The following is a 13,012-nucleotide window of genomic DNA, read 5'->3' on the forward strand; positions in this document are numbered from 1 at the left end:
TCCCTGAACGGAGCTTGTATCTCCACCTCCACTCACAGTCACTTCTGAAGTCTCAGGAATGTTGATTTGGATCTTATCCTCCGATTTCCATTCTCACTGATACTTCATAACTTTTCTTTAACCAGTATTTCCCAAGTTATTTCCTTCAGAAAATTGTTTGGGAATTCTGGATTTTTTTTTAAATTAAAAAATATATTTTAAAGTTTCATTTTGAAATAATTTCAGACTTATTGAAAAAATAGTTCAAAGAATTCCTGTATATCCTACCTCCAGTTTCCTCAAATGTTTGTATCTTACATGGCCACGGGACAATTATAAACCTCGGAAATTAATATTGGTACAATACTATTATCTAACCCATTAACTATATTTGATTTTCCACAACTGTCCTACAAATGTGTTTGTTGGTCCAGTATCACATGTTTCATTTAATTGTTGTGTTTCTTCAGCCTCCTTTAACCTGGAAGAGCCCCTCAGTATTTGATTTTCATGAGTTTGTTTTTATTTTTAAACAGCAAGATCTCTCAGAGACTTTAATATGCTAATTTACATAGTAAATCTCCAAGAAGTGGATATAACAAGACATCAGTCAAACTTGTCACCTTGGAATCCTGCTTGCGGTTCAATTTATAAGATAAGTATTCCAAGGACACTCGGGGGTATATAGGCCCAGACTATTATATGAGTATCCTGATATGTGTTCCTGCTTATCTGATCCATCCTGCACATGTCTATTAGAATAGCTTCCGGAAATCAGAGTTCTGTGTAGGACCTTTTCCTGCTTATAAACTGAACAGAGCTCTTTATTTCATTTGGGTGAAGACCCAGAGGCTTAACTTGGTATTCAAGAGCCCCATTAACCTTTCTTTCCAAGTAAGTCGCTACTTCTGCGCATTCACTCTTTACTTAAGCCAAAGGGAACTACTCACTCTTCCCCTAGTTTCTTATTTTTATTTCTCTGCTTATGCTGTCCCTTCTGTATGGAACACTTCTGTATGTGAGAAGCAACGAAAGGTGCTCTTTGTTGCAAGATCCATGGGAAATCTGAATCTTGGTTTTCTTTCAGCTTGCCTTTGACGAGTTTGTAACAAGAATCCAGCAAAACCCATGTGTGAAACTCTCTTTGGCCAAGGCAGCTCTATTTCCTGGGACTGTGAACTCCAGAAGGAGTTTCTCCCCCCTCCTGTTAGGACAGTCAGGCCGCTGCTTGTTTTTGCTCTGCTGAATGCCTGCTTTTAAAAAACTATTTGTGACATGTTTTAAAATATATATATTTTTCTGTAACCAAAGAGGTAATAATTGCTTTAACTTTCAGAATTCTTAAGTTTCACTGTGGTGGCACGAATGGAAGCTTCTGTAACCCCGCCAGTAAGTCATTTAGGATGTCCTTGAAATATAAAAGTTTGGTACATTAAATAAAGTTCCCTTCTGAGAGTAAACTCTTTGGGCCACAGTTAAATATTACAGCTTCCCTGAATACTACGTCCTCCCATGAGCCCTGGAGGCACTTAGAATCTTAGTTATGTAACTCTCATTTTCTGCCCGGTTACGGCACTCTGATGGCCTACTGGATGTACCTTAGGAGACAGAAAGATACTATGGGGTGGGTCATGTCAAATTCCACTTGGTTTAGTTTAATTCCATCCTCTCATCCCCAAAGCTCCTAGCATAGTGCTTTGTACACAGTAAGCCCCTTATTGAATATGTTTTTCTGAATGTTTTCATTTGTAAAGAATAATAATAAAAAAAAAAACCTAACAAGATTTTCTTTATAGAATTTATACAAAATTTGGTTAAAGGGAGAGTGTAAATGTTTTTGGATTAATTCTTGCTATTATGAAAGCTACTTTTTCTCAACCTAATAATTATTCCTACCTAGGGCAGAAGACAAAATGTCTGCCAGTATCTGAATAACATTAAATTACCCTAAGTAACGCATCAACAAAATTAGCTTTCTTGCTTCTAATATCTCCATAAGCCTATAGTCACAATGTTTGTCTTGATTAATTATTAAACATAGCTCATATTTTCTATATTAATGGTTTTTGTGCTAGATATGATTTCTAATTACGCTTTGCATTTCTCTGATGAAATTGTATTTAAGTCTACCAAATAGCACAGCTCACTTTTACATTGAATAGTCAATGTTTAGCAGATTATTTGAAACTAGTAGGGCAGTAATAATTTATGAAGACTTGTAAATATGTATGGGATAATTATGAGCATCCGGGCCTTGGGAGAATTAATTCTGTTGTTGGGAAATGGTATGGAATTTGTGGTTTGAGACATAAATATCTGTGGTAACGGATTAACATACAGACTGAAAGCCAATTATACATATACTATTAATGAGAATGCTATGATATAAGGAGAATATGAACTTTAAATGCTCACATATTTTAAGTTGTTAAAGCCCATAGATGCTGTGTACAAGTGACAGATGTGAGTATTAGATTTACGTAAGACCAAAAATCTATATAAGTGCTTAGAATTACTATCTGTAACCCAGATATTTCCAAAGCAGGGATCTATATGTAGATAAAATATACGGTGGATTGCCTAAATTCCACTTAGGGTTTTATCAGTGGGCAGGTGAGGGCTTTAAACATTTGATAGTTCTGAGAATTTTGCTGAATATTGTACATGTTTCTATAACAGACAAAGTATTAAAAGTAAATATATGATAAAATATTATTCAGCCATAAAAAGGAATGAAGACCTAATACATGCTACATGAGTGAACCTTAAAAAACATGCAAGTGACAGAAGCCAGACATGAAAATCCACATGTTATATTATTTCATTTATATGGAATGTCTAAAATAGGCAAATCTATAGAGAAATAAAATAGATTAATTGTTGCTTAAGGTTGGGGAGGAAGAGGGGTTAAACAGTGATTGCTAAAGGGTACAGGTTTCTTTTTCAGGTGATGACAATATTCTAAAATTGACTGTGATGATTATCTGTGAATATACTGAAAACTATTGAATTGTACACTTTAAATGGGTGAATTGCATGATGTGTGAATTGTATCTCAATAAAGCCTTTAAAACTACATGTTATCACTTTGTGAGAGGCGAAATGTCTAACTATTGCATTGTTTTGTACACCTGTAACTAATTAAAAAAACTAAGAAAACACAACTATATGCACATTTCAAAGATAAAGAGAATACACTGCATAGACAAGAATGCTGAGAAAGAAATGACTTAAAATCACAGGTCACCAAACACTTTCAAACCCAAACAATTTTACTGACCAGATGTAATTTGGACACAAATGTCTCTTCCAAAGGCTTCTCAGTATGCTGACTTGGTAATTCTTCCCCCGTAATCACACACTCTTCTCAGCATTTTGATGGTCCAATAAATGACTCCTTTATAAAACTTTAAACTGTTTATTCAGTTTTCCGAGGATGGAATTGAATACAAAGACCAGGGATGGTGTACAGGGAGTAACTGATCTAAATATTTAATACTTCTGGGTAGCACTTAGAAATTTCTCAATATTTGGTATAGGCAGAAATCATCGATTTCATATAAAAGTGAATTCTCTGGGAAAAGGATGACCCTGGGAAGAATTTAGGGCAGAAGAGGTTGACCATGATTTCCTTCCTCTTACTAGCATCTAAAAAGCCCCAGAAAGCAAGCAAGAAGAAAAGGAATGTGATGTACTTAGTATTTTACAAGTGTTGAAATCCTCCATTTTTCTTTTTTTTCTTTTAACAAGAAAAGGTGGTTAGGAGATATCTTCAAGGGTGAAAGAAAACATTTTGAACTATTCACTCCATGAATCCTTAAACTATCGGATAATTATTAATTGCTCTCTATTACTTTCAAATACTGGAGCTGCCACGTAAAACCCATCAACACAACAGAGGAGTTTCAGCCTTCAAGCTCTGAAACAGTTTGCCACTGATCTCAGCAAAGGGCTGTAGGAAATTGGAGTTTCTCTTTCCAATGTCACGAGAAAGTTCAACAAAGTGGTTAAGACTGTGCACTCTGGAGTCCATTGGCCTGGGTTTGAGGTCCGGCTTCACTCACTTCCAAGCTGTGTAATTTTGGGCAAATTACTTAATTGCTCTGTGTTTCAGTATTCATATTTATAAAACACTACCTACTTCTTGGGTACTTTTGAGGATTAAGTGAGTTCAAATTTGCAAAACACTCAGAGGAACTTCAAGCAGATATGAACAGGTTGTTAAATAAATGCAAATGTTAACATGGAAATCAAACCAAAAGAAGTCCACTTATAATTATATTTATGCTTTTGTAGGGATACAATTGCTAGCAATTGGAACTTATTTTAAAAGCATATCATTTTGACCTGCATTTTTACATGGTGTGAGCACATGTTACTGCATTAGCGATAGTATTATCTGCTCCTGTCACTATACCATTTACCCTAAGAAGATGGAACAGATACCCATACAGTCTTTTGGATAAAGACGCCACAGGATACCTTATGGTCTCATGGTACCTTTCACCCTTCTCTGCTGAGGGTGAGATTTAATTTATCTTTAAACTGGATGTATTTGATATGAAAAACAGAGAACAGTGGTGAAAGTTTATGTGACTAGGTAGATGTGAGGCAAAGAACATGGGCATGAGGGTAAATCAGTTCTCTGAGCACTCGGATCCCCAGCTCTGAGCATGGTGACAACCTCCAAGGACATGAAAGAATGAGACTTGTCCATATAAAGGAGAATATCTTGACAGTGAGGATTCAAGGCCATATATCGTATATATGGAGCTAATGTAAAATTAGCTCCAAAGGGAGATAGATAACAAGAGTTTTAAAGATCACTTCCAGGTTAGGAGATGAAGATTTGTCAGCTAGTTATAAAAATGAACTCCTTTAAAATATAATATGCATATTGTTTAATAATTGACATGAGTGTATGGACCTGTTTACCCACAAATAACTAATCCTAAAAAATTAAAACGGGTCATAAAATGCTGACCTCAGAACTGTCATTCCTCTAAAATGGAATGTGCAGTAATAACTAAGAGTGAAGGGTGTTTCCAATCATCCAATAAGTATTATGAGATCTGGGAATGATTAATAATCTAAGAAAAATAACCATAACATCTCTTCCACTCTTCTATATAAATCATATGATGATTAAACGATATTATTGAAAATGTGATACAACATTTAAAAACATTTTGGGAGAAAACATACATGTAACTGTACATCTTTTTTTTTTTTTTTTTTTACACACCTTACCTGTTTTTCTTGACTGCTTATTCAAATCATAAATTCCTTTCCAGGTTTTATTTATGTTCTTAAAAATTCACGTAGTGATTGCTATCTAGGTAATAATCATGTTGACATAGTTTAAAGTGTCACATTATGTCTTTAATAGTGTATGTTTACACATACTTAAGTTTTATAAAATTTTAAGAGAAAATTTGCCTCCACATTTTTTTAATACAAAGATACACACATGAGATCTGACAATTACTAGAAAGAAGTGCTACATGCCTCATTGCTGAGTATCACTACGGTCACCTTCGAAGCTATGCACCAACGCCAGTGCCTAGTCCACCTTTCAAAGCAATTTTGGAACTTTTTTTCTGGAATGGCCATCAGAGCTGTCATCATATTACCTTTGATGTCCTGAATGTCATCAAAATGTCTTCCTTTCAATATTTCCTTTATCTTCGGGTAAAGAAAGAAGTCATTAGGGGCCAGGTCAGGTGAGTAGGGAGGGTGTTCCCATACAGTTATTTGTTTACTGGCTAAAAACTCCCTCACAGACAGTGCTGTGTGAGCTGGTGCATTGTCGTGATGCAAGAGGCATGAATTGTTGGTGAAAAGTTCAGATCGTCTGACTTTTGCACATAGCCTTTTCAGCCCTTCCAAATAGTAAACTTGGTAACTGTTTGTTCAGTTGGTACAAATTCATAACGAATAATCCCTCTGATATCAATAAAGATTAGTAACATCGTTGCAACAAAGTTTGTGAACTTAATTGTCAGACCTCCTGTGTGTGTGTGTGTGAGTGTGTGTGTGTGTGTACACACACTATATGTGTGTATATATTGCCACAGTGTACCTGCTAAAAGATTAAAGACAGACCAGAGAATAGGGAAAGACTGATGAGCATATACTGACAAATGACAGTATATTATATTTACACTTGTAAAAATGATTACACAAACCAAGGATAAGCAGACTCCCTGTTACATCTCTGAAAGAAAATTCCTTAGCATTGAGGCACAACCTCCTTTAAATTCAGTGTCAAATTTGGCTTTCACTAAACAAAAACACCAAAAGGTCTTTGATTTTTTAAAATTCTAATCTTCAGTCTTTCTAAAAAATTCTAATTAAAATGTGCTCTAAAACACTATCTTAAAACTTGACATATGCAGGTTAAAGAACAATAATTAACATATTATGTAAGTGAGGTGAGACTGCTACTTCAGTAGCCCCAAATGAGCTGTGCTTCTTAATATTCTCACTTTTCTATATCTCCCTCCCAAAATGACTCTGGGCTTGGTCATAGCAGTCACAGGAGGGCTTGTAGCCAATGGGACAATAGTAAGCATTACCCAAGTACAAGCATACCTCAGAGCCATTGGGGGTTCTGTCTAGACCACTGCAATGAAGTGAATATTGCAATAAGGCAAGTCACACAATATTTTTGGTTTCCCAGTGCATATGAAAGTTATGTTTATACTATACTGTCATCTGTTAACTGTGCAGTAGAATTATGTATACAAATACAATGCATATTAATTAAAAAATATTTTACTGCTAAAATATGCTAACCATCATCTGAGCCTGTTGGGAAAATGGTGCCAATAAACTTGCTCAATGCTGGGTTGCCACAAACCTTCAATTTGTCAAAAAAAAAAGCAATATCTGCCAAGTGCAATAAAGTGAAGTGCAATAAAATGAGGCATGCCTGTAGAGGCTTGATAAACACTTGCATGGGGGGCTTCTCCTCTCCCAGTTCAGGGGCCTTGCTGTCAGAAAGCCTGTCAAGTCTTCTGCAAAAAGAGAAGCCATGTGGAGGAGAATGTGTCTCAGATGAGGCCTCACTCACCAGACATATGAGTGAGGCCTTCTTGGATATTCCAGCTCCAGCCAATATCCCAGTTAAAAGTTTCACATGAGTGACATTAGCCAATATCACGTAGAGCAGAGAAACTACCTAGCTGAGCGTTGCCCAGATTCCTGACCTACAGAATTCTAAGTAATAAATTGATATTGTTTTAAGTAATTTCAGTTTGGAGTACTTTGTTACACAGCAGTAGATAATTAATAGAGTAAGTGACAGCAAGGATTTTTCAAAGTTCTTTCTAGAAATAATTCCAAGGTACATTATTTACTGGCATATGCCTCCTTCATTTCTGTCACCTAATCATTTATTATTGAGCTTACATCTCACATTCTGACTTTAACTTTAACCCGTTGGACAGAAGGTCTGAAGTCGTTGAGTTTATCTGAAAAGCATGGTTAAGAAGAGAACATAGGTACTAAGCTTACGGACCTTGGATTTAAAGCGGATTTTATGAATTTGACTTCAAAAGCAAGAGAAGTAAAAACTAAAATAAATGAATGGTATTATAGCAAACTAAAAGCGTCTGCAGAGTGAAAGAAACCATCAACAACACAAAGAGGCAGCCAACTGAATGGGAGAAGATATTTGCAAACAATGCCTCTGAAAGGGACTAATATCCAAAATACATAAGGAACTCATCCAATTCAACAAGAAACAACAAAAAGTAGAAAAATAAAAAACAACAACAAAAACAAAACAAAACAAAACAAGAAACAACAGTCCAATTAAAAATGGGCAGAGGACACGAAGAGAAACTTCTCCCAAGAACAGATATATGAAAAAATGCTCAGTTTCACCAGCAAATAGGGAGACACATATCAAAACCACAATGAGATATCACCTCACCCCAGTCAGAATGTCTGTCATCAACAAGACAAATAGTAAAAAGTGTCGGAGAGGCTGTGGAGAGCAAGGAACCCTCATACACTGTTGGTGGGAATGCAGATTGGTGCAGCTGCTATGGAAGGCAGTGTGGAGGTTCCTCAAAAAAATTAAGAATTGAATTAACATATTTCCCAGCAATCCCTCTTCTGGGTATCTATCGAAAAAATCTGAAAACACTGATCCGTAAAGATATATGTGCTCCAGTGTTCATTGCAGCATTTTTTACAGTGGTCAAGACATGGGAACAACCAAAGTGTCCTTCGATACATTATTAGATAAAGAAGATATGGTATACATATATAGTGGAATATTACTCTGCCACAAGAAAAGATCAAATACTGCCATTTATGACAACATGGATGGATCTTGAGATTATTATGCTAAGCGAAATAAGCCAGAAAAATTTGAGAGCTATATGACTTCACTCATATGAGGGATATAAAACTGCAAACAACAAAGGAAGAAGACAAACAAATAAACAAAACTCATGGACACAGACAACCATTTAGTGGTTACCAGAGGTTAAAGGGGGAGGTGGTAGATGAGGGTAAAAGGGATTAAATATATGGTGATGAAAGAAGAACTGAGTCTGGGTGGTGAGCACACAGTGTGATATATAGATGATGTATTACAGAATTGTACATTTAGAACCTATGTAATCTTACTAATCATTGTCACCCCAATAAATTCAATTAAAAAGAGAATGGCTTTATTGTGTATTGATGCAAACAGAATGCCAAGTACTTGCTGGATAACAAAGAAACAGCATTCTTGATGATGGTATATATCTTAAATTAATTCCATTCCACACTGGGATCAAACTGTGAGTGAGATAGTCTGGTGGAAACAATTACCTTTAAGAAATTCCAAGCACACATACCTACTGTGGACCAATCAAGCCATTTCCTCTCTCTTGCTCTGTATGGAACTATATCCTGACACCGAATTTTAGGCACTAAAATATGTGAGACTCTGCAGGAATTTGTTTTCTTAAGAAATAATTTTTTGAAATATGAAGTTTATTATAATAGATCAATGAAACCATTGGGCACGTTTCCATGCTTCTCTCTCTGAACTAACGTGCGTTAGTAAAAGAATGCATTAGAAGGAGACATAGTAGGAAAGTAAGTAGAAGAGCACAAGATAGTTAACGGCCAACGCACCAGTCCTGGGAAAGGGATACTATTTCATTGAACAGGGTGGACTGTATCTCAAGTTAGAAACTACAGCAATTAACTTGTTCTAAAAACCAAGTGTCTGGAGACCAACTGAAAGAAGGTATAACCTGCCATTAAGTATAACTAATGTTCACATAATTGCTGCTATTTCTATTGTTTAAAGGATGTTCTCCAGGTGGTTACTGACGGCATTATCTATGAGGTGGGTGTCAATGGAAGGTTCATATATAACACGTCAATAAAAAAGATTTCTGATCAGACAGGACACAGATGTGGTACTTACAGAGAGCAGTATTTGGAGGGCGCTGTGGATGACCTCCAGGTATTGAAAGTCCACGATGCAGCCTGTGACCGACACATATGTGAAATCGTCCATCATGCCGTGGGCTGACGGAGGTAGCACTCTCCGGACACAACCAGGCCCGTGTTCCCGCCACCATGACCGGTGTACAGAAATGTTGAATGTCATTAGATCTGTATCCTAGATGGGCAGGAGACAAGGGAACAAAAAGAGACTATCATATCACATCGTATCTTTGATTTTCACCATAGGGAGGATTTAGGATGCATGAAATTATTGACATGTTTTAAATTTCAGGTGAAAAGTTACAAAAGACAAAATCAAAAATGGCTCTTGGTATCCTATGCCTAAACTATGGGGTAACGCCTGTCAAATGTAGCAACAGAATCCTTTGAATAATACCGTGTTTCCCCGAAAATAAGACCTAACCGGAAAATAAGGCCTACCATGATTTTTCAGGATGACATCCTCTGAACATAAGTCCTAATGCGTCTTTTGGAGCAAGAATTAATATAAGACCCTGTCTTGTTTTTGGGGAAACGTGGTATTTTAAGGTTAGCACACATCAAGAATCCAGAGATGATACCCTCTAGCTATGTTCATTTTAAAGATTATTTTTGGTCATTTTGAAACTTTTTTGTCTGACTTTTCTTGTTGTTTCATCATCATCATTGACATGACCACCATGGGCTAACATTTATTGAGTGCTAGACATTTTTCTAAGCACTTTTCATATATTATAATTCTCATGTATGAGTATGCATTATTATTAACCCAATTTACAGCAGTCTGAGTAATAGTCCTCCGCAAACACACACAATCCTACTCCCTAGAACCTGTGAACTTTACCTTCTCTGGCCATAAAAGACTTTCCAGATGTTACTGAGTTAAGGATCACAAGATAGGAGGTTAACCTGGATTATCTGAGTGTGTCCTAAGGCAACCACACAATTTTTATGAGAGGGGGATTAGATATAAGAAAGAAGAGGAAAAGCAATGTGGCCATGGAGGTAGAGATTGGAGTGATGTGGCCACATGCCCGGGAATGTTGCCAGCAACATTATCTCTTCCAGCTGAAAATAACCAGCTGGAAGAGATAAGAAAAGATTGTCCCCTAAAGCCCCAGAGGGAGGACAGCCCTGCCAACGCCTTGCTCTCAGCCCAGTGAAACTGATTTTAGACTTCGGGCCTCCAGAACTCTGAGAGAATACATTTCTATTCTTTTTTTTTTTTTTTTAAGATTTTATTGGGGAAGGGGAACAGGACTTTATTGGGGAACAGTGTGTACTTCCAGGACTTTTTCCAAGTCAAGTTGTTGTCCTTTCAATTTTAGTTGTGGAGGGCGCAGCTCAGCTCCAGGTCCAGTTGCCATTGTTAGTTGCAGGGGGCGGAGCCCACCATCCCTTGCGGGAGTCGAACTGACAACCTTGTGGTTGAGAGCCCACTGGCCCAGGTGGGAATTGAACCTGCAGCCTTCTGCGTTAGGAGCACGGAGCTCCAATCGCCTGAGCCACCGGGCCGGCCCAAATTTCTATTCTTTAAGACACAAAATTTGTGGTTATTTGTTATAGATAGAGCAGCCATAAGAAACTAATTAATATAGGTGAGAAAAGGAAGTCACTGAGAGGTAAAATAAATTGCCCAATTGAGCTAATGAATGAATTAAATAAATTGCCTATTTAGTGGTAGACCCAGAATTTGGTCCCATGCAGTCTGTACTTTTAGCTATGACCTGGTACTATCCCATTACCTACCGTGTATGCCCTCCCAACCCCTTACAATTCCTCATACCCTGAAGGGAACGAGGTCCTTCCTCCTCAGTTGTTTCCAGAAAATTTCACACAGCCAGACCAAAAGAACAAAGAAGGAAATCTTCAGCAAATACGTATCAAAGTAAGCTTCCAGAGTTCTTAGCAGAGACAACAGCCCAGGCGTTTAAAACTCAAGAGATGTTCTTTAGTATTTGTGGGGTGTCAGCCATGACGGACTAAGATCATAACGTTTTTGTCATAAAAATAGCTTGAAAAGAATAGATGAGGAACCAGGCCCTAAACTCCCAAATAAACTAAAGATTGCAGCTTCCTGCCCGTGCAGAGCTGGAAGGAGGAAGTGTGATGATGGAGCAAGGCAAAGAGGCCCACAGACCAGGACACTGGACCTGCCGGGACGCTGTTAGACACAGGAACATGGTCAACTTTTGTTGATTTCACAGCCACCACTTCGAGCAAGTTCTGTTGCCACTAGTTCCAGAGGGACAGGTTGGAGTGGACACTATATAGGGTCTTTGTCCGGAGGCCCAGGGGCTGCCCAATGCTTGGGCAATACAAATGATGCTCATGCCCACCTCAGTGGGGTGAGGACAGCCCCCACTGCAGTGGTGTAGGATGCTTGTAAGTGCCAGAAATAGAGAAGCAGAGTTTGGAACTCTGAAAACACGGGGGAAGCTGGTGTGAAATGCAAAGCCCTTGAACTTGGCTGGCACTGAAAATAACCAGTGTGAGAGCCGTCTGAGTAAGGACGGTAGGGAACCCCTCTCTGTTTAGTCTCTGCTGTATTTGCACATGAATCATGAGGTTAGAAACATTTCCAGTTCATGTCAGTAGGCAAAGTTACTCTACAGTTTTAGATTTTCCTCAACTCAGGAATTCAAAGTACCATTATAAGTATGCCTCAGATTATATTAATAAAACATTTTACCTCTTTTTTTTTTTTTTTTTTTTTTTTTTTTTGGTGGTTTGCTACATGTATCATTCAGTTACCTTCACAGTTACAGCACTTTATTGATAATAAAACATTTTAAGTCACTGTTTTGGGGGGTGGGGTTGTTGGCTTGCTACATGAGCCATTTGCAGTAACCCTCTGAAGAGAGACTATTACAGAAAAATAATTGCTTTAGCTAGTGAATTCAGTTTAACACAAGGCAATTTACCTGCAGGCAAACTGCACACTAACTGCCTCCTTTCCTGGCCATCAAATTTAATCTCTCACAGTTAGTCTTGATGACTACAGAAGAACTATGATTTCTCATTTTAATGGAGTTCATTAGGTTCAGTATGAACTCGCATAATTTCAAAATTTATAGTGATTTCTATTTCAAAACTCTAAGTTCCTTTCAATATGACTGACTAAAATATTATAAAATAAAAAAAAGAAAATTTATGAACCGATGACACATATTTGTTACACTCATAAAATCAGTGTAGTTCTCACTTAATTTGTTGGCACTACAATATATTTACAAACTGCACTATTCTTTGCATTGACTGTATTAAAATTTGAGTGAGAACATCAATAGTGTTGGGGCTCAGAGCAGGTCACCCCAAAAGTGGCAGGCTGATTATTTTGAATTAAAGTTTCTTGAGAAAGAGTTGGTACAAGAACACTCTGACCCTCCTCTCTGTCCCCTGAAAGCAGGAAATAAATCTTGCATGTGAAAGGTACCCGCCCTGTATGAGGAGGCACAGAAACTTCCTTACCACCACAGACAGGGAATTCAGGGCCCAGAAGCCTATATAAACAAATCTTGTTACTTCTTTACACATTTACCACCCTAAACCCAAACTCTGCTTTTTTTCT

At 37.4% G+C, this 13,012-nt stretch overlaps 1 protein-coding gene across 2 annotated transcripts in view; it reads right to left on the bottom strand.

The window, feature by feature from the left end:
• Positions 1-13,012, bottom strand: part of NKAIN3 (sodium/potassium transporting ATPase interacting 3) — a 533,326-nt gene that overhangs the window by 140,544 nt on the left and 379,770 nt on the right. For both annotated transcript variants that reach the window (XM_074319272.1, XM_074319271.1), the window contains exon 4: positions 9,419-9,616. In XM_074319272.1, coding sequence (XP_074175373.1) covers positions 9,419-9,616 — 198 coding nt within the window. The remainder of the gene's footprint in view (positions 1-9,418; positions 9,617-13,012) is intronic.

This window comes from Rhinolophus sinicus, linkage group LG14 (assembly GCF_036562045.2).
Source record: "Rhinolophus sinicus isolate RSC01 linkage group LG14, ASM3656204v1, whole genome shotgun sequence".
Taxonomy (NCBI): domain Eukaryota; kingdom Metazoa; phylum Chordata; class Mammalia; order Chiroptera; family Rhinolophidae; genus Rhinolophus; species Rhinolophus sinicus.